Raw genomic sequence first — 24,861 nt, 5'->3', positions numbered from 1 at the left:
AATCATTAACCTCTCACCACCTGTGGCTATTTGAATTTAAAATGATTAAAATGAAATCCAATTAGAACTGTAGTTCTTTGGCTGCACTGGGCTCATTTCAAGTGCTCGGTTGCCACATGGGCAAGTGGCTCCATGCTGCACAGTGCAGATATATAGACCATTTCCATTATGGCTGGAAGCTGTATAGTCCAGCGCTGTTCTACAAGGTGTACGTGGGCTTGGTGAGAGGCACCACCAGATTCATTTAGCAGTGGTTGTCCTGGCTCAGGATTGAGAGGAGTGGAGTCACACATGACCATCCCTTGGAGGTGCTGGGAGTGCACTGAGGTGCCCACCCAGGGCTCTCTAGACAAGCTGCTGGCCACGTGCTTGGTGTGATGTGGGCATGGGCTGGAGGAGGGGTCAGAATGGCTCCGTTCTGAAATCGCCGCCTCTCACAGACTTGGCCCTCAGTGTTCTGCTCAGGCAGCACCTCTTCCAAGGTGGCTTCCCCACGCCCTGAGCCCAGCATTTGCCAGGCCACTGCTGTACCCTCTCCTCACATCTGCATTCCCAACAAACATGGTGCACGGCCCACAGAAGCGTGGTGGACAGGGCAGTGGCTTGATAGAGCTAGAGCCAAAATTCTACCGCTGCAGGCTGTGCGTTCGGACCTGGGGGAATGGTCACCCAGCTTCCTGGGAGCAGGGCAGGCAGTCCGGGCTCTCGCTTCTTCCTGGCTCCCATCTGAAAGCTCTTTCCAGGAGGGCTTACGGGGGAGGCCTGACTGCTCAAGGCAGCCATGGCCCAACAGTCTAGAGCCAGGCAGCTCCAGAGGACCCAGGCTGCAGCCAAGACGGAGCAGTGGTGCACCGAGCTCCTCCCGGCCCGGGGGCCTGCATGGCTCCTTCTCCCGGCCCGGGGGCCTGCATGGCTCCTCCACTCTCCAGAGCTGACACAGGCCTCTTCTGTCTTACCTGGTTTATGCTTTGTTTTACCTACTCCTGTCTCCACCCGGAAGGCAGTCCAGGGAGCTCTGGGCACTGACCCCAAGAGCCATCCTACACAGACACCCTTTGCCACTCAGGAAATCACCCCTGAACCCTAAGCCCTGAGAGCCTTTGGGGGCCCTGGGAAGGGAAGCAGGGTCTCTGTAGGCCAGACGTGTTTCCTTTGGCCCGTCCCGTGTGCTTTTAAAAAAATTATACCAACATTTAAAAATTGAGAGTAATCATAAAAATCTGCATTTCCATCTTTTCTGGAAAAATTGGAAGAACTTGCCACTCAGAGCCCACATGGCGACAGTATGATGGTTCGTATCATGGCAGCCCCCTTTCAGCAGGGACGGAGCCCCGGCCGCCCGAGTCCCTTCCACCCCCTGGTGTCCCACACCAGGACCATGTACCAGGCTCTGTTTGTCATTGCGCCTGCACCGGCCTGTCTTGGGTACAGAAAGGAATTTGTCTTTGTTCTCTCCCAAAAGCACAAGGAAGACAAATGGACCCAGAGCGTGTCTTCGTGGAAATGAGGACGCTCCTGGTGTTTAATGTGCAGAGTGGAACTGCGTGGGTTTTCCCAACTCCTCCTTCACTTCTTCCCAGATCTCAGCCACCTGCCCTTGGCAGGGCTTTGAGCTGTTACTCCTGCTCCTGAAGTTTCCAGGTCCTCCCTTGATGGAGGTGGGCTTCTCTCCCACCATCCTGTGTCCTGTTCCTGACACATCTGTATTGCGGTGCCAGTGCTGTCAGTCCCCCGCATCCTTGGAGGGCACGGCCGACAGAGCTGACTGCAGAGTGATGGTGGGCTTGCCTCCGCTGCATGTATATATGTAAATTGAAAAAATTTATTGTGCAAATGCATATAACAAAACAGACACCATGTCAATATTTGTACAGTTCAGTGACGCTGGTGACATTATTCATCATTTTTACTGTCCTTTTCCAAATCATTGTAACACCATGAACGTAAACTTAGTGCCCCCCCCAAAAAAAAAAAAAAAAAAACTCCCCTTTTCCCCTCCTTCCCACCTGGTGGTGGTGGTGGTGTTATGTGCTGTTGAGTCGGACCCAACTCATAGCGACCCCTCCTTGGGTTTCCAAGGCAGTATCACTATGGTAGTAGATTGCCCCATCTTCCTTCTGTGGAGTGGCTGGTGGGTTTGAACCGCCAGCCTTCTGGTCAGTAGTCAAGTGCTCCTTGGCTTCTGTATGTTTGCTTATTGCCTGTAAGAGATGATTCCACATTTGTCCTTTGCGACTGACCCTGCCCAGTAGGGTCTCCACGTTCACCCATGCGTCAGGACTTCAGTTCTCTTTGTGGGTGAGCTCTGTTCTCTGCTCTCTCAACTGTTCCTGCAAACTTCCAGTTCAGGGTATCCCCTTGGAGGGGCACGAGCGGGGGCTGCCCCCGGGCAGTTCCACGGCTTCAGGACTGGGTCCACGTGGACTGCCAGACCACCTCCCCGCAGCCGAGAGGCGGAGGCCCAGGTCTCCTCCAGCGGCCAGCGGGAGCCTCAGGAGCCACCAGAGCTCCCTTCCCACCCTCAACCTGCCTCAGAAGTCCCAGAGCCTTTTTATAAAAAATGACCCTCGGGTTCCCAGGATTTGATTAATTGTAATCCCTGTTTCGTGATATGCTTATCACTGATACATGGTGGCTTTTGCTTTGTTTATTGTTTGAGTCACAGTCACCTGGGAAGTCACTGTCCCCAACTGCAACCATGACATTGAAGGTAACTGCTGCCAACCATGTTTATCTTGCCTTTGATTTTTACGAACGGTTTTTCCATGTGTCCTGTGCCGTCAGGTCAGTGCTGACTCAGAGCGACCCTACTTGCGGCAGAACAAAGCCCTGCTCAGTCCTGCGCCAGCCTCACAATCCTTGCTGTGTTGGAGCCCATCCTTGCAGCCACTGTGTCACTCCGTCTTATTGAGGGTCTTCCTCTTTTTCTCTGACCCTGCACTTTACTGATCATGATGTCCTTCTCCAGGGACTTGTCCTTTGTGATAGATAAACTCAAACCAAACCCAACCCACTGCCATCCAGTCGATTTCACCGCACGGTGCCTCCCATTGGGTTTCCAAGGCTGTGGATCTTTATGGAAGTAGATCGTCCCATCTTCCTTCCGAGGAGCAGCTGGTGGGTTTGAACCGCTGACCTTCTGGTTGGCAACCACGTGCCTTATGCACTATGCCACCAGAGCTCCTTGATAAATACATACCCGTTGTGCCCATTGTCAAGTCAGTTGCCTTGTGACTCATGGAGCCCCTGTGTGTGTCAGTAGAACTGTGCCCCACAGGGTTTCTGGTGCCTGGTGTTTCAGCTGCATGTCACCAGGCCTTTCTTCTGAGACCCTCTGGGTGAACTCGAACCTCCAACCCTCCAGTTCACAGCTGAGCACATTAACAGTTTGCCCCAGCACCCAGTTCCTCAAGCTGACACTGCACTGCAGTTGGACCTGGCCCTGCGTGGCCACCAGGGCGTGGCGGTGAGCGCACAGCCCTGAAGCTCCTGCAACCTCTCCTGGCCGTGAAGGCCTGGACATCCAGAAAGGAGGCTGGCCCCTGGGCTCTCTGGTTTTCCAGCCATTCATTCATTTGTTTGTTCATTCATTCGTTCTTTTCTTTTCTTTTTTTATCTTTCCTAAATAGTGATTTGGGTGAAAGTTTATAGAGCACATTGGTTTTCTGTTCAATTCATGCGTATCTTGATTCGGGACATTGATGGCGATCCCCACACTGTAACAGCTCTCTTCCCACCTCCTCTCTGTGTTTCCCGTTTCCTTCCATCCTTCTTCCCTATCCCTTCCTGCCTCTGAGCTGCATCCCTGGGCAGATGCTCCCTTTTGATCTCCTGTGGTTGGTTGGTCTAGGGACCGGGCACCTCCCTGGTGTTACTGTTCACCCGATAGGCCTGTCTGTTGTTGGTCTGAGAGTGCAGCTGCGGTGGTGAGTTCAGTTCCAGATTGAAGGGTGTCTCAGGGTCGTAGTCTGGGGGATTTCACCAGTCTCTAACAGACGAGTAAGCCTGGTCTTTTATTATTATTATTATTATTTTGAGTTTTACTCCACATTTTCGCCCACTCTACCCAGGACTTTCTAATGCGATCCCTTTCAGAGCCGTCAGTGGTGGTACCTGGGCACCACCTAGTTCCTCTGGTCTCAGGGCTGTGGAGGCTAGGGTCATGTGGTCGTTAGTCCTTTGGACTCTGTTTCCATGTGTCTTTTCTTCTCTTCACTCTTCCTTGCTTCAGATTGGTTTTGCAGCTTTAACTGTGCGCCTTCAGCAGGCCAGCTGGGTGTAGTGCCCCTCTGTCAGTATTTTTTAGTGCTCCCCTGGTGACTTCTAGGTACATCCAAGGTTGAGAACCCGATCTTCAGGCAGCAAAGAGCTGAGGTTAGTGCGTCAGCTTTGCCCGTGAGCCCCACTTCACTGTAGGAACAGGCCTGGCCCTTCCTGACACCTCCCCTGTTACTTTCCCAGCCACACTTGCTCCCGTTAGAACAGACATCTGTGGATCCCTGAAGGGCAGAGTGAAGACGAAGGGAATGCCAGTTAAAAGGAGGCCACATTGCTAGAGCTGTCTGGAAAGCAGGTACCCAGAATGGAATGAATTGCCTTGCAGAGGAGTGAGCTCCCCGTCTCTAGGGGTATGCACGTGGAGGCTGGGTGACCATCTGTTGGGGGTGCTGCGGATCAGGGGTTCCATTGCTGGGGGAGGCTGCACAGACCTTCCCGTCTTGGTTCTGTGACTCCCTGTGACCTGGACTCCCTTGTCTGGGTGCCTCCAGGAAGGTTCCTGTGACCTGGACTCCCTTGTCTGGGTGCCTACAGGAAGGTCCCTCTTTTGTGGTTCCAGTGGGGGACCTGAGGTAAATTAGCCCCCAGATTCTCAGTTCTCTTCCCTCTGCTCCTTGACCTAGCTCAGCAATCTGAAGTCTCACAGAGTGAGTTTTGCTGGATGGGTTGGCCTGTCGTTGGTCCTGCCCTGCTCCAAACCCCCTCCCCCTGTGCCTTCTGGCGGAAGGTCTTCCCGGAACAGGGCCCTGACGGGCTGGGGCTCCTGGTCCGGTGTGCCAGGGAGAGGCCCGTGCGAGGGCCTCACTGTGCCGGCTTTGGAATCTGAGAGTAAACATACCGAGTTTCCTGTGTTGGCCAGCCGTCCACCATGGGCGGCCACAGCGACTGAAGATGAGAGTGTTCTGAGATGACTCAGATGCCCCAGGTCATGGCAGTACCTTGGCAGTTGGCTGCAGGCCAAGCCCATAGGGGAACAACAGTGGGTGTTCAGATTCAAGCAACTGGAGTGCAGTGACATGTCACCCCATCAAGAGGAAGGCACATTTCAAGTCTGAGGGCCAGCTGCGGGCTTCTTGTCTGTCCCCTTGCTCAGCCTTGCCAGCTGTCCTCAGTTTCGTCACCTGTAAAATGGGGATCATCGCTTCCCGTCCCGGGGGTTGATGTGACAGATGAGCCCAAGGCAGTGGCAGCCCGTGTGTAGACAGAAGTGTGAGTCTGAAGTCCGAAGCTGGGAGACGAGCCTGGGTCACAGAGACTGAGAACCTCACGGTGAGAGACTGTGGAGAGTGAATAGTGAGAGGAGAGTCCCTGGGCGCTGCAGGTGGCTGACGTGCTCAGCTGCTAACCAGAGGGTGGATGGATCAAGTCCACCCAGGAGTGTCTTGGAAGAAAGGCCTAGTAATCTGTTTCTGGGAAGAAAAAAACAGTAAGCTGGTGAAAACCTTGTGGAGCTCAGTTCTGCTGTGACAAACACAGGGTCACCAGGAATCGGAATTGACTCGGCAGCAGCTGGGGTTTTGTTGTATGTGTGAGACACGAGTCCCTAACCAGAAGGTTGGTGGTTTGAACGGCGCCTCAGAAGAAAGGCCTGGGACCTGCTTCTGAAAGGTCCTGACCAAGAAAACCCCACAGGGCACAGTTCTACCCTCAACACATGGAGTCTCCATGAGTCTGAATCAATCCAACTGGGAGCTGGAACTGGCCCCTTGAAAGCCACTGGCATTGGAGTCACCACAGGAGTAGTATCAGTGTCTGAGCAGCTGAGGAGACGTGGTAGGGGAGGCCTCAGTCAGCTGGCTTGGATGCTGCAGAGTCAAGGACAGGAGATCGTGAGGGAAAAAGACCATGAGGTTTGCCTGGTGGGCATGGGTGGCAAGGTGGTCGGGCTCCACTGGAGGGGTTGAGGGACGACCACATGTCAGTGGATTGAGGGTTGGTGTGAGGAGTTGGAGACGTGTTTAGTGGTGGCCTGAGGAGAAGATGGGGCTGAGGGAAGACTTTTATTTAGGGTGGAGGAAACTTGAGCCTGTCAGCTAAGAGGAGGAAGCCAAGTATGAGGCAGAGGCTGCTGGGAGGGAGAGGCATGGCTGGGAACGAGGGAAGGGGAAGGAGTTTGCCTCAGGACTGTTTCTCTGAGGCCAGAGGATGGATAAAAATGTTGGGAGGGGCCCCTCACTAGTCCTGTCTTAGAAAAGGGAGGGGCGGGTTGTGGAGCTGAGGGTGCCCGACTAGAAATGCACAGTCCTCAGAGAGGCAGGGCAAGAGCTGACCCGGCGAGGGGAAGGGAAGGAATTTCCAAGCTGGAGGTCATTGCTGAGGAGGAAGAGGTCATCTGCAGGGACGTGGAGGTCTCTAAGAATAAAAATAGTTTGTGGGTGGGGGGAAAGCCCAAATCCATGGCCATCATGTCAGTTCTAACTCACAGTGACCCTATAGGACAGTGGAACTGCCCCATGGGGTTTCCAAGGCTGCCCTCTTTATGGAAAGGCTCTCTGGTGGCACATGATTAAGCATTTGGCTGCTAACCAAAAGGTAAGCAGTTCAAACCCACCAGCTGCTCCGTGGGAGAAAGGTGAGGCAGTCAGTCTGCTTCCATAAAGATTTACAGCTTTGGAAACCCTGTGGGGCAGTTCTGCTCTGTCCTCTAGGGGCGCTGTGAGTTGGAATTTGCTCCACAGCAGTGGGTTTGGTTAGGGCTTTGCTTCTGTAAAGATTACAGTCTAGGAAACACCCTGGGGCAGTTCTGCTCTGTCCTCTAGGGGCGCTGTGAGTTGGAATTTGCTCCACAGCAGTGGGTTTGGTTAGGGCTTTGCTTCTGTAAAGATTACAGTCTAGGAAACACCCTGGGGCAGTTCTACTCTGTCCTCTAGTGGCGCTGTGAGTTGGAATCCCCTCAGTGGCAGTAGATTAATCTTTATGGAAGCAGACTGCCACACCTTTCTTCTGAGGAGCAGCTGGTAGGTTCGAAATGCCGACCTTTTGCTTAACAGCTAAGCATGACACCACTGCCCCAGAGGCCAGCAGCAGACAGTACAGAGAATGCAGTGGCCATGGGCCATGAGAGGAGCCTTTGGGTGACCCGGGAGCCTTCCTAGGTGTCGGGACTCACAGAGGTGCCAGGTAACAAAACAACACCAGTGGGTCCAGAGCCCTGTAATAGCAAGTCTGCTAGGGAATGGTGATTCCCAATTCAAAGGACCAGGGACTTCGGGCAAGTGCAAGGGCTATAGATTGCTGTAAAAAACAAAAAGCAAACCATTTGCCATGGAGTGGATTCTGACTGAGGGTGACCCCGGGTGTGTGCAGAGTAGAGTCACTCCAGGGGTTGTCAAGGCTGTGACCTTTCAGGTTGTCAGGCTTGTCTTCCGAGACCTTTAATTGTTTCTTTGCACCCGGGGGCTCCCTATAGATTACTTTATGCTCAGGTATTTTAATTAGTTTTTCTAATGTGTTGACCAAAAGCTGGTTCCATCTTTAGGAAGGAAAGAGCTTGTGTGTGTGTGCTCTGAGCTGCACTGTGATGAACACGGAAGGTCGAATAAGCTTCCGGTTATAACCAAGGAGCAGGACTGTCAGGGGTCAAAGGGAGGGAAGGGCAGTGATGGTGTCGGAGCAGCCACTGTGTGCCTGGTGCTTTTACATACGAAGGGACGCCAGCTTCTCCCCTGGCCCTGAGATCGGTGGTGTTGTGCCCCTTTTTAGGGTGGGAACATGGGCTCAGAGGCTGTGAATGGTCCAAGGCCCAGGGCTGGTGCCATAACTGGGACTCAAACCCAGACCCTCTGACTTGGAAGCATCTCTGTTTCCAGAACATTCTCCCTGCTAACCACACCATCATCGGGTCCAGATGAAGGCTGGACTGTGGTCCCAGGGTCCATGTCAAGGAGTAAAGATACATTCGTGGAACCACAGTGAACCCCCAAATTACTGACCAGCCAAGGCCAAATTAGATGGACCCAATGGGGAGGTGATTGGCCTTGGGGTGCCTGTTGGTCCCAGGCCTCCTGCCTGATGCTGTGCTGGTACCTGGGCCCCTCTCTGGCCTCTTGGTCTGGATAGCTCCTGACCTCATTTCTTGCTGGACACTGGCATCCTTTCTGCAGCCCAGGGCTGCCCTGGCTCCCCTTCTGTGGCTGGGCCCTCCTGCCCTTCTGCCAGACCCCTGGTCCAGCCCACCTGCTGCCTAACCTCCAGCTTCATCCAGGTTTCCCACGAAATAGCTTCTGCCTCCCAGGGCACACCCATGTTGTTGTTATTATTTGCCATCGAGTCGGACCCAACTCATAGCAACCCCTCCTTGGGTTTCCGAGGCAGTATCACTACAGAAGTAGATTGTCCAGCCTTCCTTCTGAGGAGTGGCTGGTGGGTTTGAACCGCCAGCCTTCTCGTTAGCAGTCAAGTGCCTTGGGCACTATGGTACCAGAGCTCCTAGGGCAGTTTGAGTTTGAGTTTGAGGGCACGCCCATAGCCGTGATTTTTGCCCTGGTAGACTATAACCCCAGCCACAAGGGGTCCCAGCACAGCCCATTTTAATTCATTTTTCTGACTAATTAGTGTGAATGTAATGTTGTTAGGTGCCGTTGAGTCAGCTCCAACACACAGCAACCCCGTGTGCAACAGAACGAAACACTGCCCGGTCCGGCCCCATCCTCACGGTCCTTGCTGTGCTTGAGGCCATCGTTGCAGCCTCTGTGTCAGTCCAGCTCGTTGAGGTGTTCCCCTCTTTCCCTGACCCTCCACTTTACCAAGCGAGATAGCCTCTCCAGGGACTGGTCCCTTTTGACAACACGACCAAAGCAGGAGAGACGAAGTCTGGCCATTCTAGCTGCTAAGGAGCATACCAGCTGTGCTTCCTCCAAGACAGATATGTTTATTCTTCTAGCAGTCCATGGTTCCTTCAGCACTCTTCACCAGGACCACAGTTCAGAAACATCAGTTCTTCTCCGGTCTTCCTTGTTCATTGTGCAGCTTTCACGTGCATGGGAGGCTTTTGTAAAGACCCTGGCTTGAATCAGGCACACCTTTGTCTTCAAAGCAACACCCTTGGTCTTTAATACTTTAAAGAGGTCTTTTGCAGCAGATTTGCCCAGTGCAATACATCGTATGTATGAGACTGCAGCTTCCATGGGTGTTGATTGTGGATCCAAGTAAGATGAAATACTTGACAGTTTCATCGTGATGTTGCTTCTTGGTCTAGTTGTGAGGATTTCTGTTTTCTTCATGTTGAGGTGCAATCCGTACTGAAGGCTGTAGTCTGCGATCTTCATCAGGAAGTGCTTCAAGTCTTAGGAATGTAGCGAGTGTGTAAAGCCACTGCTTTACGAACAAAAGTAAAATTTTGACCGTCCCTCCATTTAGCCATAAGATCTCCCCTGCTCCATACGTACCTCCCCACCCAAGATAACCCTTGTGTTCGTTTTTCTGTATTGATACAACGGTATATAGTCCTTAAAGGTGTATTTTTTTAATTATCATTCCTTTTCATTCTGAGCGAGTACAGTGCTGACCGTAATACTCAGGGACCTATTTTTCCATCTTCGGTTACAGCGCTGAGACACACTTGTGTATTTGCCCACCACTGCAGAGGGTCTGGGGTCCCAGAATGGCACAAATGATTCGTTCCTGGCTGCTCCCAAACCCATCTATCCAATGGCACCACGGAAGAAGGGCCAGACAGTCTGCTTCCATAAGGATTGCAGCCAAGAAAACCCTGAGGAGCAGTCCCGCTCTGTAACACGTCGCCGTGTGTCAGAACCGACTTGAAGCAACAGGCTGGGTTTTTGAGGGATTTTTCAGAGGTCCTGCTTTAACAAAGATGCTTTGGGAACCACTGCTTTGACCGCACAGAGAGCCCGTTAAAGGCCTGTTGGCAGAGCCCCTGGCTTTGCATCGACAGTTGTGTAGTGGAAGTTTTGGGGCTCATAAGCCAGGCCCTTAATTCCAGAAGCGTAGATTTGCCCTGAGGAACCAGCCCCAGCCCCAGATGGAATCTGACCCATGGAACCAGCTCCCACCCCAGAGACCTTCATCCCCTGAATAGGAAGTCACACACAGGCAAGGTTTGCTGAGCCTTAACTCTGTAAGTGGGTCTCTGGGGTGTCCAGAAAGCTGCAGGAAGGAGGCACGACCCACCTCCAGCCCTGGAGGGCACAGCCCGTCGGGGCCACAGCATTGTGAATGGAGAAGGCCGAACCGTCACTGTGGGTGTCATTGTCAGGCAGTTCATTGATGCCCAGTGCTCGGACATGCTTAGCATCAATGACAGCACAATCCGAGCCGGCGGCAGGGGTGCAGGCCAGGCCAGGCAATGACTGCCAGTTTGGCTCCAGCGCGGACTGACAAGGGCGTTTCTGGCTGAGTCCGTCCCTTCAATCACGAGAGTCATCATGTCCTCAGTGTTTACCTGGTGTTAGGTGGGCTGCGGGACTACAGCTATTGCTTTGTAGTACGACGTGTCAAAACCAAAAAAAACAAACTCACCGCCATCCAGTCGGATCCAGCTCATAGAGACCCCTCCTTGGGTTTCTGAGGCGGTATCTCTACAGAAGTAAATTGCCCAACCTTCCTACCAAGGAGTGGACCAACCTTCTGGTTAGCAGTCAAATGCTTTAGGTACTGTGCTACTAGAGCTCCCATACGACATGTAAGGACCAGGTATTGCAAAGAATTGAGGACTCTGAGCTCCAGGGAGCCAGAGGTAGTTTAACCCAGCCTCCTGTCAGGGTAGCACCGCTGCCGCAGCCAGTCTCCTCCCCGCCTGGGGCGTCCGGCCTCCAAGAATGGGCACCTCATTACCTCCCAAGCCGACCGGCCAGTCTCTCATAACCCAGCTGGCTGTCGGGCTTTCCGTGAGCACTGCCACCCCCTCCCCACGCCCCTGCTTCAGCAGCCTCTGCCCTTCAGCCAGGATAAACAGGCACTAACTGCAGTCACGCTGTTGTGGTGGTGCTCACCGCCATCAGGTAAGGCCCCGACTCACGGTCACCCCTGCGTGGGGGAGTGAAGCACGGCCTGGCCCTGCTCCAGCCCCACGGTCAGTTACAGATCAGACCACTGTGAACCAGAGCGCTTTTATGGGCTGACTTTCAGAAGGAGAGCCCCAGGCCTTTCTTCCTGGTCTCTCTCGGTCTGGAAGCTCTGCTGGAACCTGGTCAGCATCAGAGCAACACACCGGCCTCCACCGACAGACAGGTGCTGGCCGCACGGGAGGTCTGTTGGCCGGGGATCGAATCTGCATCTTGCTCGTAAAAGGCAAGAATTCTGCACTGAACCACCCCAGTCCTGCCAGGTATTAATTAGTACCTGCTTCATAGGTCCTGTTATCCCCACCTGTGACGATGAGCAAGGCACTTTGGTGGCACGGTGGTTAAGGTTTTCGACTGCTAACCAGAAGGTCGGTGGTTCAAACGCACCAGCTGCTCTATAGGAGAAAAATGAAGTAGTTGTCTTCTGTAAAGATTGACAGCCTTGGAAACCCAGTGAGGCATTTCTACGCCGTCCTGTAGGGTTGCAGTGAGTTAGAATTGACTCCATGGTTAGTGGGTTTGTTTTTTTCCTGGTTCGGTAAAGGTGAGGAAACTGAGGCACAGAAAGGTTAAGTAACTTGCCTAAGTCCCATAGCTGTGAGGGGTGGCATTGGCCTCTTGAGTCCAGGCTCTTCACCACCCATCTCACCGAACAAGCCTGCAGCAAGCAGCTCCCTGGTGCCTCTTGGCAACACCCACCCCTCCAGCCCCTGGCCACCACTGATGTGTTCTCTGTCCTTATAGGTGTGCATTTTTCCAGAATGTCATATAAGCGGAGTCATGCAGCGTGCGGCCTCTTGAGTCTGCTGCCTTTCACGAAGCAAAATGCATTTGCAACTTGTCTGTCGCTGCATGGATCAGTAACTCGTTCCTTTTCATTGCCGAGTAGTATTCTGTTTCCCTGGGTGGTGCGAACAGTTCACGTCCAATGCTAACCAAAAGGCTGGAAGTTCAGGTCTACCCAGAGACACTTCGGAAGAAAGGCCTGGAAATCTCCTCCCCCTCTAAAAAAAAAAAAGCCATTGAAAACCCTACAGAGCAGCTCTGCTCTGACATGGGGTTGCCGTGAGTCAGAACCAACTTGGCAGCAGCTGTGTTGATGCTGCACCGGATGGCTCCATCTCAGTTGGCCCGTTTGCCAGGTGAGGGAAGGGCTCAGGGTGGTCTCCAGGGTGATTACAAGTAAACGTTGGCACACAGGGCTTTGGGTGGACACGAGCCTTCATGTGTCTTGGGTAACGTGTCAGAGTGGGGTGGCTGGGCCTTAGGGTGAGTGTGTGTTGAACGTCATAAGAAAACGCAGACTGTTCCCGCAGCGTGCTGTGCCATTTTACATTCCACCTGCAGCCTCCAGCTGGTCCGTGTCCTTGTTGATGACCCGAGGTGTTGTGGGGGGGCTGGTGGGAGACGAGGACCGAGGGGAGAGGGTGGTAGACGACATTCTGCTCCCCTGTCCCCAGCAACACCATGCCTGCTTCAAGATCCCTTTTCCATTTTCGTCCTTGTAAAAGTGCCGTTTGGGCCTTTGCCTGGCTTGCTTCCTGGGCCTCTCTCTGTCTCAGCTTCTCATGATTAGTGGGTTTTACACACTAGGCCTGGGACCCGCACTTGGCCTCACATTTGGGAGCAACGAAGCCGTGTCCTCCCTGCCAATGCTGTACCCTCGGGCTTACTGTCTCTCCCTGCAGCAGCAGCAGCACGTGGGGTGCTCAGGGGTGACTCCATGTGGGTGAGGACCGGGAGGAGGGCACTGACGGATGATGACCCCAGCACCAAGAGCCTTGACGCCCAGCCCGAGGGCCGAACGGACACAGCTGGGTGCCCATGGCGTGCCCAGGGTCAGAATCAACAGGGACGAGATAGAGGCACAGAGCAGTGCCCAGCCGCTGCCCTTGGCGAGCTGATGGTCTAGTTCTGGGGTACCAAGCACCCTGCCTCGCAGGCTGAGGGTTATTGCCAAGGAAGGTGCTGCACCACAGAACTCCTTGTCCCAAAGGTGCCCCAGGCAGCTGTGCTGCTCTCGCCCAGGAAGCAGGGTCACGGGGACGTGGGAGGTCGGTCAGGTCACCGTGAGTTAGGCCTCAAGTGGCCGTCGGAGCACAAGGATTGGGGAGCAGAGGGGCAGGGACAGTCTAGAGGGAGACAGCCAACGGAGACCAAGAGATGGGAAAGTGAGGGGCTGTGGAAAAGGTAGTTCCTTTCCACGACCCTGCCAGGGGCCCCCCTCTCGGCCGCTGCTGCCTCTGGGTGAAAAGTGAGATGTGAGACATTTGGGCCAGGACCGGGTCTTAGGGGCTTGCCGGCTCAGTGGTCCCCAAAGATTGGGGGGTACAGGGGGGCACGATCAGCATCTCTGGGCCTAAGCTGAGACCTGAGTCAGCTGTCGGTGGGCAGAGCTCCGGGTCAACCAAGGCAGCACTCCTGGGTCATGCCCCTGGGCACTGAGTGGGCGGGCGGGCACTGCTGCAGGGGCCTGCCCCGGAGACGCGAGACTCATCGCTGTCCTGTGTCTGCCCCTCCCCAGGTGCAAGTTCTTCAGCCTGACTGAGACGCCGGAGGATTACACCATCATTGTGGACGAGGAGGGCTTCCTGGGTGAGTGGTCCCCTCGCCGGGGCCTGAGGTCCGCGCTGGTTGCCGCCGCCTCATCCCTGCCCCACCCGTTGGTCAGCTAGCGAGTCCTCAGGCCGCTTCCTTCTCTCCTGAGGCCCTGGCTGACCTCTCCTTTGCCTCGTCCCGCTCTCGCGACTGCCCCATCGAGAGCCCCGAAAGTGAGAGTCAGGAAGGCTCAGGGTTACCCAGGAAACAACCAGGAGAGAGAAGGAGCGTGTTTTACTGAGCACCTGCCGTGTGTGAGAAGGGTCGCGGGGTGGCGCGAGGTTCATTTCAGACCCACCCAGCAGCATCACAGAAGAAAGGCCTGGTGATCGGCTTCTGTTAAGATGGCAGCCAGGCAAGCCCTACGGAGCAGTTCTACTCTGTAACACACGGGGGTGCTGTGGGGTGGAGTCAAACACCACAGCAGTGGGTTTGCCTTTTCCACCGTGTGCCAAGTACAGCAGAGTGTTCTTGTTCCTCGCACCTCCCCCAATTACAATCCTTGTGGTATTTTTCCCCCTTTCTGAAACATTGACATCACCGTTCTGAAGCATACAGTTCACGGAGTTTAGCATGTTCACAAGGTTATGCAACCCCTGACTGTCTGATCCCAGAGCGTTTTCCTCAACCTGGAAGGAAACCCTGTGCCCATGAGCATGCACCCCCCTTTTGCCCCTCCCCCAGTCCTTACAGCTTTTTAAAAAACTCATTGCTGTCAAGTCGCTTCTGGGTCTCCAAGGCTGTAAGTCTTTACGGAAGCAGACCGCCTCATCTTCTGAGGAACGGCTGGTGGGTAGGTTCAAACCACCAACCTTTCGGTTAGCTGCCAAATGCCTTAACCACTGCACCACCAGAGCTCCTTCATGGCTTCAGTGTTACCATTCATTCTGTTGTTCTGGTCTGAGTACTGGGCTGCCGGCACAGTGCTAACAAGCACCCAGTAATTTACGAGGTTTGAGCGTCAGCACGGTCAGTGGAACCCGGGGTGACCCAAACAGGTGACACACACGGCTGCTGACAAAACGGTGGTCAGGTCCACCCAGAGGTGCCTGGAGAAAGGGCTAGCAGTCTTCTTCTAAAAGATCAGACGTTGAAAACGCTGTGGAGCAAACTGTGTGAGGTGCACTGAGCTCTGATCCCAGTTATCGTTAGTGTGTAGCAGTCGTGATAACAGGAACCTCCCAAGAGAAGGCTGAATCTACCTCCGGAGCAGGGCCCCTGCTGACCCCAGGTGATAGACACCTTGCTCAGACGGAGATTCTGTGCAGTCTGTCTGGGGTGGAAGTGCAGCATGGCCCGTTCTGGAGACTCAGAGGTGGTGGCTTCCTGGAGGTGGTGGCCCTGAAGGGCTGGGGAGGCCCGGAAAGGGAGAGAGCATGTCAGGTGAGGGGTTGACCAGGTCCAGCCTCTGAAGAAGAGATGAGAAAACAGGTTCAAACAAAAGGAGTAGCAGGGCAAGTTTGGATGTTCTTTACGCAGTGGGGAGCCGTTGAAAGTTGTTGAGCTGGGACAGTCATGTTTGGGGCTGGACTGAGTTGCCTTGGGGGTGAGGGGTATCCAGCTGCGGGGAGAGAGTGTGAGGTGAGGACCCTTCCTCTGTCCAAATCCAGGTCTTCAGGCCCAGGCTAAAGATACTCTCAGCTGCTCCAGGAAGGGAATTACCCATAGTCCCTCAGCCCTGAGCCATTACTACTGACTTGGTGACTCTTGGAATTGCCTTGGCTCCCCTCCCCAAACTTTCCCCAGTGGCAGGAGTAGAGCTGGTGACAGAGGGGTCATCAGCTCCATCTTTAGTCCAGAGAAGGCAGGCTGGGCAAAGCAGGTTGAGGTGAGCCTCCCAGGGCCTGAGAGGGTGAAGCTTGCCTCTGGCTGTTGTCACGTTTTTTATTTCTTTCGAGGTAAAGGTCTCCTTTCCAGGCTGCATTTCCTGGTCAACAGACTGCAGCTGTTTGGCTGTCCACTTAAGAAAAAGCATCACAAGGAGTTGATTCTGACTCATGGCGACCCTGTGTGTTACAGGGTAGGATTTCTGGGCTGAGATCTTTGAAGATTTCCAGGCCTTTCTTCCCTGCCACTGCTGGGTGGGTTTGAACTGCCAACCTTTTGGCTAATAGTCGAGCAGAAGCCATTGTGCCTCCCAGGGACCTCAGACACTCATTAAACCAAAAAAAACCAAACCCACTGCCATTGAGTCGATTACAACTCTTAGTGAGCCCATTGAGTTTCCAAGGCGGTAATCTTTATGGAAGTAGATTGCCCCATCTCATCTTCCTTCCACACAGAGAGCAGCTGGTGGGTTTAAACCACCAGCCTTCCGGTTAGCAGTCAAATGCCTTAGGCACGGCACCACCAGAGCTCCTTATCAGACACTCATTAGTGCCTGACAAAAAATTGGGTGCATTTCTTTAAGTAGTCACTCCTCTCATACACTTCCTACAGCATCTCTTGGAATCATTCCAGTGGCCTGAAAGGTGAGGTAATCAAGACTTCAGGAGGTCCATTAATTTGCCCCAAATCTGTGAATGACACGGGCCAGCCAGGATTTGAATCTGAAAATGTCCTGAGAGAGCTAGAGCTTTCAGCCTAAATAAACAAGAAGAAAGTATTGCTGTAGGAGACCTCCTGTGAAATCTAAAGAGCAAAGACGTCACTTGGATGACTGAGGTTCACTTCACGCCAGCCATGGTCTTTTCCATCACCTCATAATGCCTGTGAAAGTGGAACAATGGGAAGGGAAGACTGGAGAATTGATGCAGTCCAACTGTGGTGTTAGCTGAGAACGTTGACTATGCCGACTGCCAGAAGAACAAGCAAATCAGTGTTGGAACAACTACAGCCAGAGTGCTCCTTGGAAGCCAGGATGGTGAGACTTTGGCTCACTTAAGACCACTCACTAGGAAAGGACATCGTGTTTGATAAAGTAAAGTGTCCATGAAAATGAGGGAAGACCCTCAATGAGATGGATTGACGAAAGATACCTCGGAGATGATACGGCCTTGGTTCCAGACCACTACCATACAGCAAGTCACCCGAGTGTTTGGGTTTCCCAGTGTATCTAAAAGTGTGTTTACACTCACTGTAGTCCACCACCTGTGTGTCAGTGTGTTGTACTGCATTGGCTAGTATGTTGCTGTGGTGCCAGAAGCTGTGCCACTGGTATTTCAAATACCAGCAGGGTCACCTGACAAAGTAAAGTATTAAAATGAAATATGCGAAGAACTGGAGTTAGAAACCAAAAGGGGAGAAGACGCTCAGCATATCTTAAGTGGAGCGTACTGGGGGGCAGAGATATTCAAGCCTCAAGTTGCAATACTGAAGGATCTACGTGCAAAACACTGACGAACGATGCAGGAAGCATCAAGAGAAGATGGAAGGAATACACAGTCACTGTGGTTAAAAAAAAAAAAAAGTTGACGTTCAGCCATTTCAGGAGGTAGCATATGATCAAGTACCAATGGTTTTGAAGAAAGAAGTCTGAGCTGCACTGAAAGCATTGACAAAAAGCAAGGCTTCGAGAATCGACACAATACCAGTTGAGATGTTTCAACACAAGGATGCGGTGCTGGAGGTGCTCACTCATTTAAGACAGGTACCTGGCCAACTGACTAGAAGAGATCCACATTTGTGCCCATTCCAAAGAAAGGTGATCCAACAGGATGCAGAAATTATGGAACAGTATCACACACAAGTAAAATTTTACTGAAAATAATTCAGAACTGGTTGCAGCAGGACACTGATAGAGAACTGTCCGAAATTCAAGCCAGATTCAGAAGAGGACATAGAAGGAAAGACAGCCTTGCTGAGGTCAGATGGACCTTAGCTGAAAGCAGAGAACACCAGAAAGATTTCTACCTGTGTTTTTATTGACTATGCAGAGGCATTTGGCTGTGTAGGTCCTAGCAAATTCTGGATAACACTGCAAAGAATCAGAATTCCAGAACACTTAATTGTGTTCGTGAGGACCAAGAGGCATTCGTTCAAACAAAACAAGGGGATACTGCATGGTTTAAAATCAAGAAAGGTGTGGGCCAGGTTGCATCCTTTCATCATACTTAATCAATCTGTATGCTGAACAGATAATCCAAGAAGCTGGACTATGTGAAGAATACAGCGTCAGGATTGGAGGAAGACGCGTTAGCCACCTGCAATATGCAGATGATACACCCCTGCTTACTGAAAGCAAAGGTGACTTGAAGCTCTTACTGATGAAGATCAAAGACTACAGCGTTCAGGATGGATTACACCTCAGCAAAGAGAAAACAGAAATCCTCACAACTGGACTAATAAGCAACATCATGATAAATGGAGAAAGGATTAACGTTGTCAGGGATTTCATTTTACTTGGATTCACAGTCAGCATCCTGGAAGCAGCAATCAAGATATCAAATGACATGTTGCGTTGGGCAGATCTGCTGCAAAAAGCCTCTTTAAAGTTCCAAAGAGGAGTGATGTCTCCTTGAAGACTAAGGTGTGCCTGACCCAAGCCTTGGTCTTTTCAGTCTCCTCATATGCATGTGAAAGCTGGACAGTGAATATGGAAGCCCAGAGAATTGATGCATTTGAATTATGGTGCTGGTGAAGAATGTTGAATATCCCATAGACTGCCAGAAGAACGAAGAAATCTGTCTTGGACAGAACACAGCCAGAATGCTCCTTGGAGGTGAGAATGGCCGGACTTGATCTCTCATACTTTGCTCATGTTGTCAGGAGATACCAGACCCTGGAGAAAGGATGCCAAGCTGGTTAAGTGGAGGGTCATCAGAAAAGAGGAAGACCCTCAACAGGATAGATTGACACGGTGGCTGTAATGATGGGCTCGAGCGTGGCAAATACTGTGAGGAGGACATAGGAGTTGGAGCAGACACAGCAGCACCTGACACCACCAGCATGCTGTAGTCTGTTACATGTGTAATAGCACTTGGAAAGGTTTGAAATATTCTGAGAATGACCACACTATGACAGAGACACAAGATGAGCATGTGCTGTTGGAAAAATGACGCCAGTAGGCTTCCTCGATGCAGGGTTGCCCCATACCTTTGATTTGTTTAAAACACACACACACACACAGTTACCTGTGAGGTGCAATAAAGCAAAGCACGGTGGAGCGAGATCAGCCTGTAGTCACAGCAGTGGACTCAGACTTACCAGTGATCCTGAGGATGGCGTGGGACCAGGTAATGTTCTGTTCTGCACATGGAAGATCGCCGCAAGGCGGAGCCAACTGGTCAGCAGCTAACACCACCACTCTTGTGTCGTAATGTGCTGCTTCCCACACAGACCTAAGATCAGGCCAGCTGAGATGTCAGAGGGGGTGGACGAGTGTGTGCCCTGGGCACAGGCAGGATTGGGGTGGTAATGGCGGTGCTGTGTGAGGCAGTGATGCTGTAGGGTCTCTTGCACGAGCCTCTGTGTGAGGAAGAGAATTGCTTGGGTATTGTGGCTACCCTAGTAGGGACATTGAGAGGGCTGGAACTGGGTCTCAGGCCCACAAGGGAAGGTCTTCCATGCCCACTGCTAGCATTGCCTGGGTGCTGTGATGGTCATTCAGCCGCCATGTCACCAGCATTGCGTTTTCCCAGCTAGAAACCCACAGTTGTCCAGAGTTCACTGAGTAAGAAGGGGAGTCTTTGCGGCTGGAGCCAGACTGTAAACGCATCAAGCAGGCACAGCTCCTTATTGAATGTGGGAACCCTTAAGAGGTTCTTGGCTCAAAGGATTGTGTGTGACAGACAGGTGTGCGTCTGGATACTGAGTGTTACTCTGTGCCATGATGGGTGACCTTGGGGACCCAAAATAGTGCAAGCAGGAGCTCCTGCCCTGGCCTCTAGGAAGGGGCAGAATCTTGGGTTTGGAGTTAGTGACCCAGTCTAATTGGAGCTTCTCATCCCTGGCCCTCACCAAATCTCAGTCCATTACCTGTGAAATGGGGATGTAGGTGATAGCAGGAGTGAGCGTAACACACTTATGGCAGGTTATCATCCGGGGCGTGACTGGCCCAAACGTGGAGGGAGGTGATGCCAAGAAATAACTTCCTGAAGATGGTGCATTTCGTGTTACGTTGTTGGCTGCCGTCCAGCCACCCACGACTCATGGCAGCCTGTGCTGCCCAGTCCCGCCCCAGCCCCACGTCAGGAGCAGATTGGCCTGTTTGTGAGCTGTGGGGTTCTCATGGGCTGGTTTTCAGAAGTAGGTTACCAGCACTTTCTTCCTAGTCTTCTCTAGCCTGCCAGCTCCGCTGAACCCTGTCCAACTCAGGCGATGCTGCTGGTGTTTGAAATACCAGTGGCATAGCTTCCAATATCACAGCACCACAGTATGACAAACTGACAGACAGGCCATGGGCCTGGTACAGTAGACGTCCAAATACCCTCACCTAGAACCAACTAGATTTGGCAGTTGTTAACCTTGGTGACTCCCTACATGAACACACACACATGCATTTATTGTTTACTGAACCATGTATGTGAAACCAAGACCTCAGGGCAAAAAAAACAAAAAGGCAACCATTGCCGTGGAGTCGGATCCGACCCATAGCAACCCCTCCTTGGGTTTCTGAGGCAGTATCACTATGAACGTAGATTGCCCAACCTTCCTTCCGAGGAGTGGCTGGTGGGTTTGAACCACCAGCCTTCTGGTTAGCAGTCAAATGCCTTAGGCACTACGCCACCAGAGCTCCCAGACCTCAGGGCATGTCCCCTAAGTTCCACACCATTTCTCTGCTAGTGGTAGGAGCCTTCTTTCTATACAGTCGTCTGTCAGTATATCAGAGTGTGGTGGCTTTCGTGTTGCTGTCAGGCTAGAAGCTATGCCACTGGTTTTCAGATACCAGCAGGGTGACCCATGTTGAACAGGTTTCAGTGGAGCTTCCAGACTGAGACAGACTCAGAAGAAGGAAGGGGCCTTCTTGTACATAGACCAGGGGACTGTCATTAGAACAAGGGATACTACATGGTTTAAAATCAGGAAGGGAGTGCATCAGGGTTGTATCCATTCACCATACTTACTCAATCTGTATGCTGAGCAAATAATCTGAGAAGCTGGACTATATGAAGAAGAACGTGGCATCAGGATCGGAGGCAGAGTCATTAATATATGCTATATGCAAATGCAGATGACACAACCTTGCTTGCTGAAAGTGACGATGACTTGAAGCACTTGCTGATGAAGATAAAACACTACCGTCTACAGTATGGATTACAGCTGAACATAAAGAAAACAAAAAACCTCACAGCTGAACCAATAAGCACTGCAAGCAGGCTGCCGGCTCTTGTCCCAGGAACTCAGGTCAGAGGATGATGGGTCGGACGCAGGATCAAGAAGGGCACGTTTTGCCAGAACATCCAAGTATGTTGGATGCAGGCCACACCCTGAAGGAAACTCCCCTTTCACCTGATTGGCTGCTGTGTGAAACCACTGAGAATCATGGTCTAGCCAGGTTGACACAAAACTTTAACCATCGCACTCGTCAAATGTTGTTTTCCACATGTAATCACTGTTTTACAGTGAACTTGCACTTTTTTAAAAATCACATTATCCTTTATGATCTGTTTTCCTGGCTCACGAGTTAATGTCGTCACTGATGTCATGACGATTGCAGCCATCAGCAGGGTAGTCCCGGGATCTCTTTCTTGGTTCCGGAGAGTTCTCTGGCTAAGATCAGTGCCACATCTGTCAGGCAGTGTTAACAGTCTGATCTCAAGTGTTCTTCTCACGGTGCAAATGTTTTTATGATTAGGGCAGAGATAGGAAGTCCCAGCTCAGTCTGGTCAGTTTCTCCATAATCCTTAGGCCCTTCCTGTCACAATACCATCACAGACCCAGGAGGCCGACCTTAGGGACCAGGGCAGAGAATGCATCAGCCCTCCCACAGTGCACCTCAGGTCCATGACTTTGAGCTCATTGGGGCCAAACCCAGGCAACATGACAGGGATAGCTGGTGTCAAATGAGTCCAGATGTGGGACGACCAATGCAAGACCTCCTCCAAGCCACAAGCCAAAAAGGACGTTGCCTGTTTTAAAAACGTGATACATTTTGTCTGCCCTGAGTGATGCACACAGCTTAGCCCTTGACTGCTAACCACAAGATTGGAGATTTGAGTTCCACCTAAAGGACCTCGGAAGAAGGACCTGAGGATGTGCTTCTGAAAAATCAGCCACTCATACCCTGTGGAGGAGCCCTGGTGGTGGGGTGCCTAAGGCACTGGAATGCTAACCAGAAGGCTGGTGGTTCAAACCCACCAGCCACTCCTTGGAAGGAAGGCTGTGCAATCTACTTCCGTAGTGATACCGCCTCGGAAACCCAATGAGGAGTCGCTGTGAGTCAGGTCCAACTCGACGGCATGTAACACCACCACCACCACCACCACCACCCTGTGGAGCACAGTTCTGCTCTGACACATGTCGGGTGGCCATGAGTTGGAATCGACTCCATGGCAACTGGCTTGAGGTTTGAGTTTGGGTTTTTGATACATTTCGCCCAGCTGGCATCCAAAAACCGCTAAGCCCCAGAATGACCCCCAGCAGCATCATGATAAAACGCCCCTGGCATTGGTTGAATACCAGGAACAAAGGCACTCAGCTCAACACTGGCTGGGGCTTATCTCATTTAATCCTCAAAGCGTCCTCTGGAGTCGATCCTGATTTCATCATCCCACATTCAAAAATGAGGGATCTGGAAACTAAGAAACCAAGGGACAATGACTTTGCCCAAGGTCACACCTCCAGACTGTGCCAGAGCAGAGCGGGGCCGCCTGAGTCGGGGACTGATCCCTCAGGCAGGGTGGAAGCCGACAAATACGGGCTTGGTGCCAAGGTCATGGCCAGTTAGAGACCTGAGGGTCCTGCCGCTGGGATGGGCGTTTCCTTGGGGGTAACAGTGAGCCCTAAGAGGGGAGCATCTAGCAGACCCTGCCTAGCAATACAGCATCCAGACGTTGTAGCTGGCACCGGCGAGACACCGTGGCTTCCTCAACCAGGGAGAGGCCTCGGCTCCGAGAGGCTATATTTAGGGCCCAGGGCAATGGGCTGTGACAGAAATAATCCATTTCAGCCTTGGAGGGGGTCCACTTTTCCTCTCGGGAAGAGCAAGCTTGCTGCTTCCTGGCCTGACTCCCAGTGGCTCATCCCCAAGGCAGCACCTCAGGCATCTTGAGGCTTAGCTTCTGGTGAAGATCAGGCCCAGACAGACCTTCCCTCCCCAAAACTCCGGCAGCGTCCGAGGCTCAGGGCCGAGAAGCAGCATGCACGGTGGTCTCCAGCCCTTGCTGCCCTTCCAGAAGTTTCAGCATGGTGGGCTCCATGCCTCGGCTGGCTGCCCTCACAGCCGGCCTGAGAACAGCACAGCGGGGCCGCGGAGGGCCTGTCTGAGCGACCCTGAGACTCAGGCCGGCACATCTAACATGGACTCCTCCAGAGCGGAGGCGGCCTGCGTGTTCGCTGCCAGGTCCCGCTGCTGCTCCTCGTCCCCGTGTCTGCTGACCCAGGCTTTGCTCCTAAGCCCCACGACTCCTCCAGACCTGCAGGGAGAATCAAGCACCCCTGGAAAATGCACCCCCGGCGTTTCACAGGCTGAGAGGGACACACCTCCCCTGCTTGTCAGCAACTCCTTTCAGCACGTCCCCAGAGAAGGATTGGCACTTGTAACTGGCTGGCCTGTCTCAATGAACTGGTGCTGCCATGACAGAAATAGCACAGTGGAGAGTCAAAAGTTAACAGGAGTTTTCGACTGCACAGGGGTCACTGTTTCCCAGCTCCTGTGCTGTTCAAGGGGCAACTGTGTATATTTTACCATAATACAAAAAAAAGAAAAATTCTAAATTTGGAAATTCCACTCTTCAGTTGCACCAGTCAACCTTCAGGTGCTCCGTGGCCACTTGTGGAGACAGTGCAGAAAAGAGTGTTTCCATCCTCACAGAGAGTTCTGGCAGTGCCGGTCTGGGACACCATCAGGTGTGTGGCTCTCATTGGATGGAAAGGGGCCGGGAAGTCACCAGGCAATTTGGGGTGAGGACCAGACAGGGCTGAGGGTGCATCGCAAAGCCACTGTGGTTCTCTGATTGAATACACAAGGACACGCCTAGCACTATCCGTGCCTTCCCAGAAGGCTTTAAGGGTTTGTTTTCCTGAAAGGAAATTTCTTCCTTGAGTATATTGAAGTGACGGCTTTGGTGTCACTTGCTCTTGGGGCCGGGTGACGCCCGCATGGCATGCAGGATTGCAGGGAGGGTTGGAGTTGGCGCCTGGGTTGGGGGCCAGCCATCTAGCAAGGACTGGAACATAGAGCACCCTGGCTGTCTGTGGCCCCTGGGTCTTTCTCTGCTGGCACACCAGAGGTGAGACGGGAACCCACACCCACCCCCGGAAGTCCCCTCATTGCCAGGAACCGAGACCGAAGCAGCTGCTGTTGAGGTACCCCGGGCAGATTTGAACCGTCAGCCTCTTGTTTAGCAGCCAAGCACTTAGCCATTTGTGCCGTCCAGGGACTCGGGTCCCCTGGATGCTCAGACGTGCAGCATTGAGCTGGCTCACAAGCATCTGGGGAGCTTGCTTCCTCTGGTGACTCTGACTGAGATGGCTCTGCTGGCGTCCTGTATGACAGAGAAGACGCAAACACAGAGGGGGGCTCTTGGAAGCCTTCCCTCCCTCACTCACTCCCTCCTCAGCCTTTTCCCTTTTCTGTGCCATATCTTGGCATCGCCACCCACCCACTGGCCAGTGACCGGCCCTTGTCAGCCAGTAGGACCAATGGGCTCGTTAGCCTGTGGTCACCATGGCAACCAGAACTGGGCAGGTAGGAGCCTGGATGGGTCCGCATCATTCCTTCCCTAGGAAGCCATCTTGCCTGAGGCCAGCAATGCCCAGCTGGTCTTCCCTGGGCCGTCCACACCCTCAGCAGAGCCCCCCTTAGCTGGCCCCTCTCTGGGGCCCATTTTCTGGACCCAGCCCCCTTCTTGGGGACTTA

General features: G+C 52.8%; 1 protein-coding gene across 1 annotated transcript in view; it reads left to right on the top strand.

Annotated features, from left to right (window-relative positions):
* CASTOR2 (cytosolic arginine sensor for mTORC1 subunit 2) overlaps positions 1–24,861 on the top strand; it is a 60,644-nt gene that overhangs the window by 22,439 nt on the left and 13,344 nt on the right. The window contains exon 2 of the mRNA XM_007940580.2: positions 13,828–13,898. Within this exon, the coding sequence (XP_007938771.1) occupies positions 13,828–13,898 (71 nt within the window). The remainder of the gene's footprint in view (positions 1–13,827; positions 13,899–24,861) is intronic.

This window comes from Orycteropus afer, unplaced genomic scaffold, assembly GCF_000298275.1.
Source record: "Orycteropus afer afer isolate SDZICR_OR568_19922 unplaced genomic scaffold, OryAfe1.0 scaffold00006, whole genome shotgun sequence".
NCBI classification, from domain to species: domain Eukaryota; kingdom Metazoa; phylum Chordata; class Mammalia; order Tubulidentata; family Orycteropodidae; genus Orycteropus; species Orycteropus afer.
The sequence above is the reverse complement of the archived record's forward strand: the minus strand, read 5'-3'. Positions and strand labels throughout refer to the sequence as shown.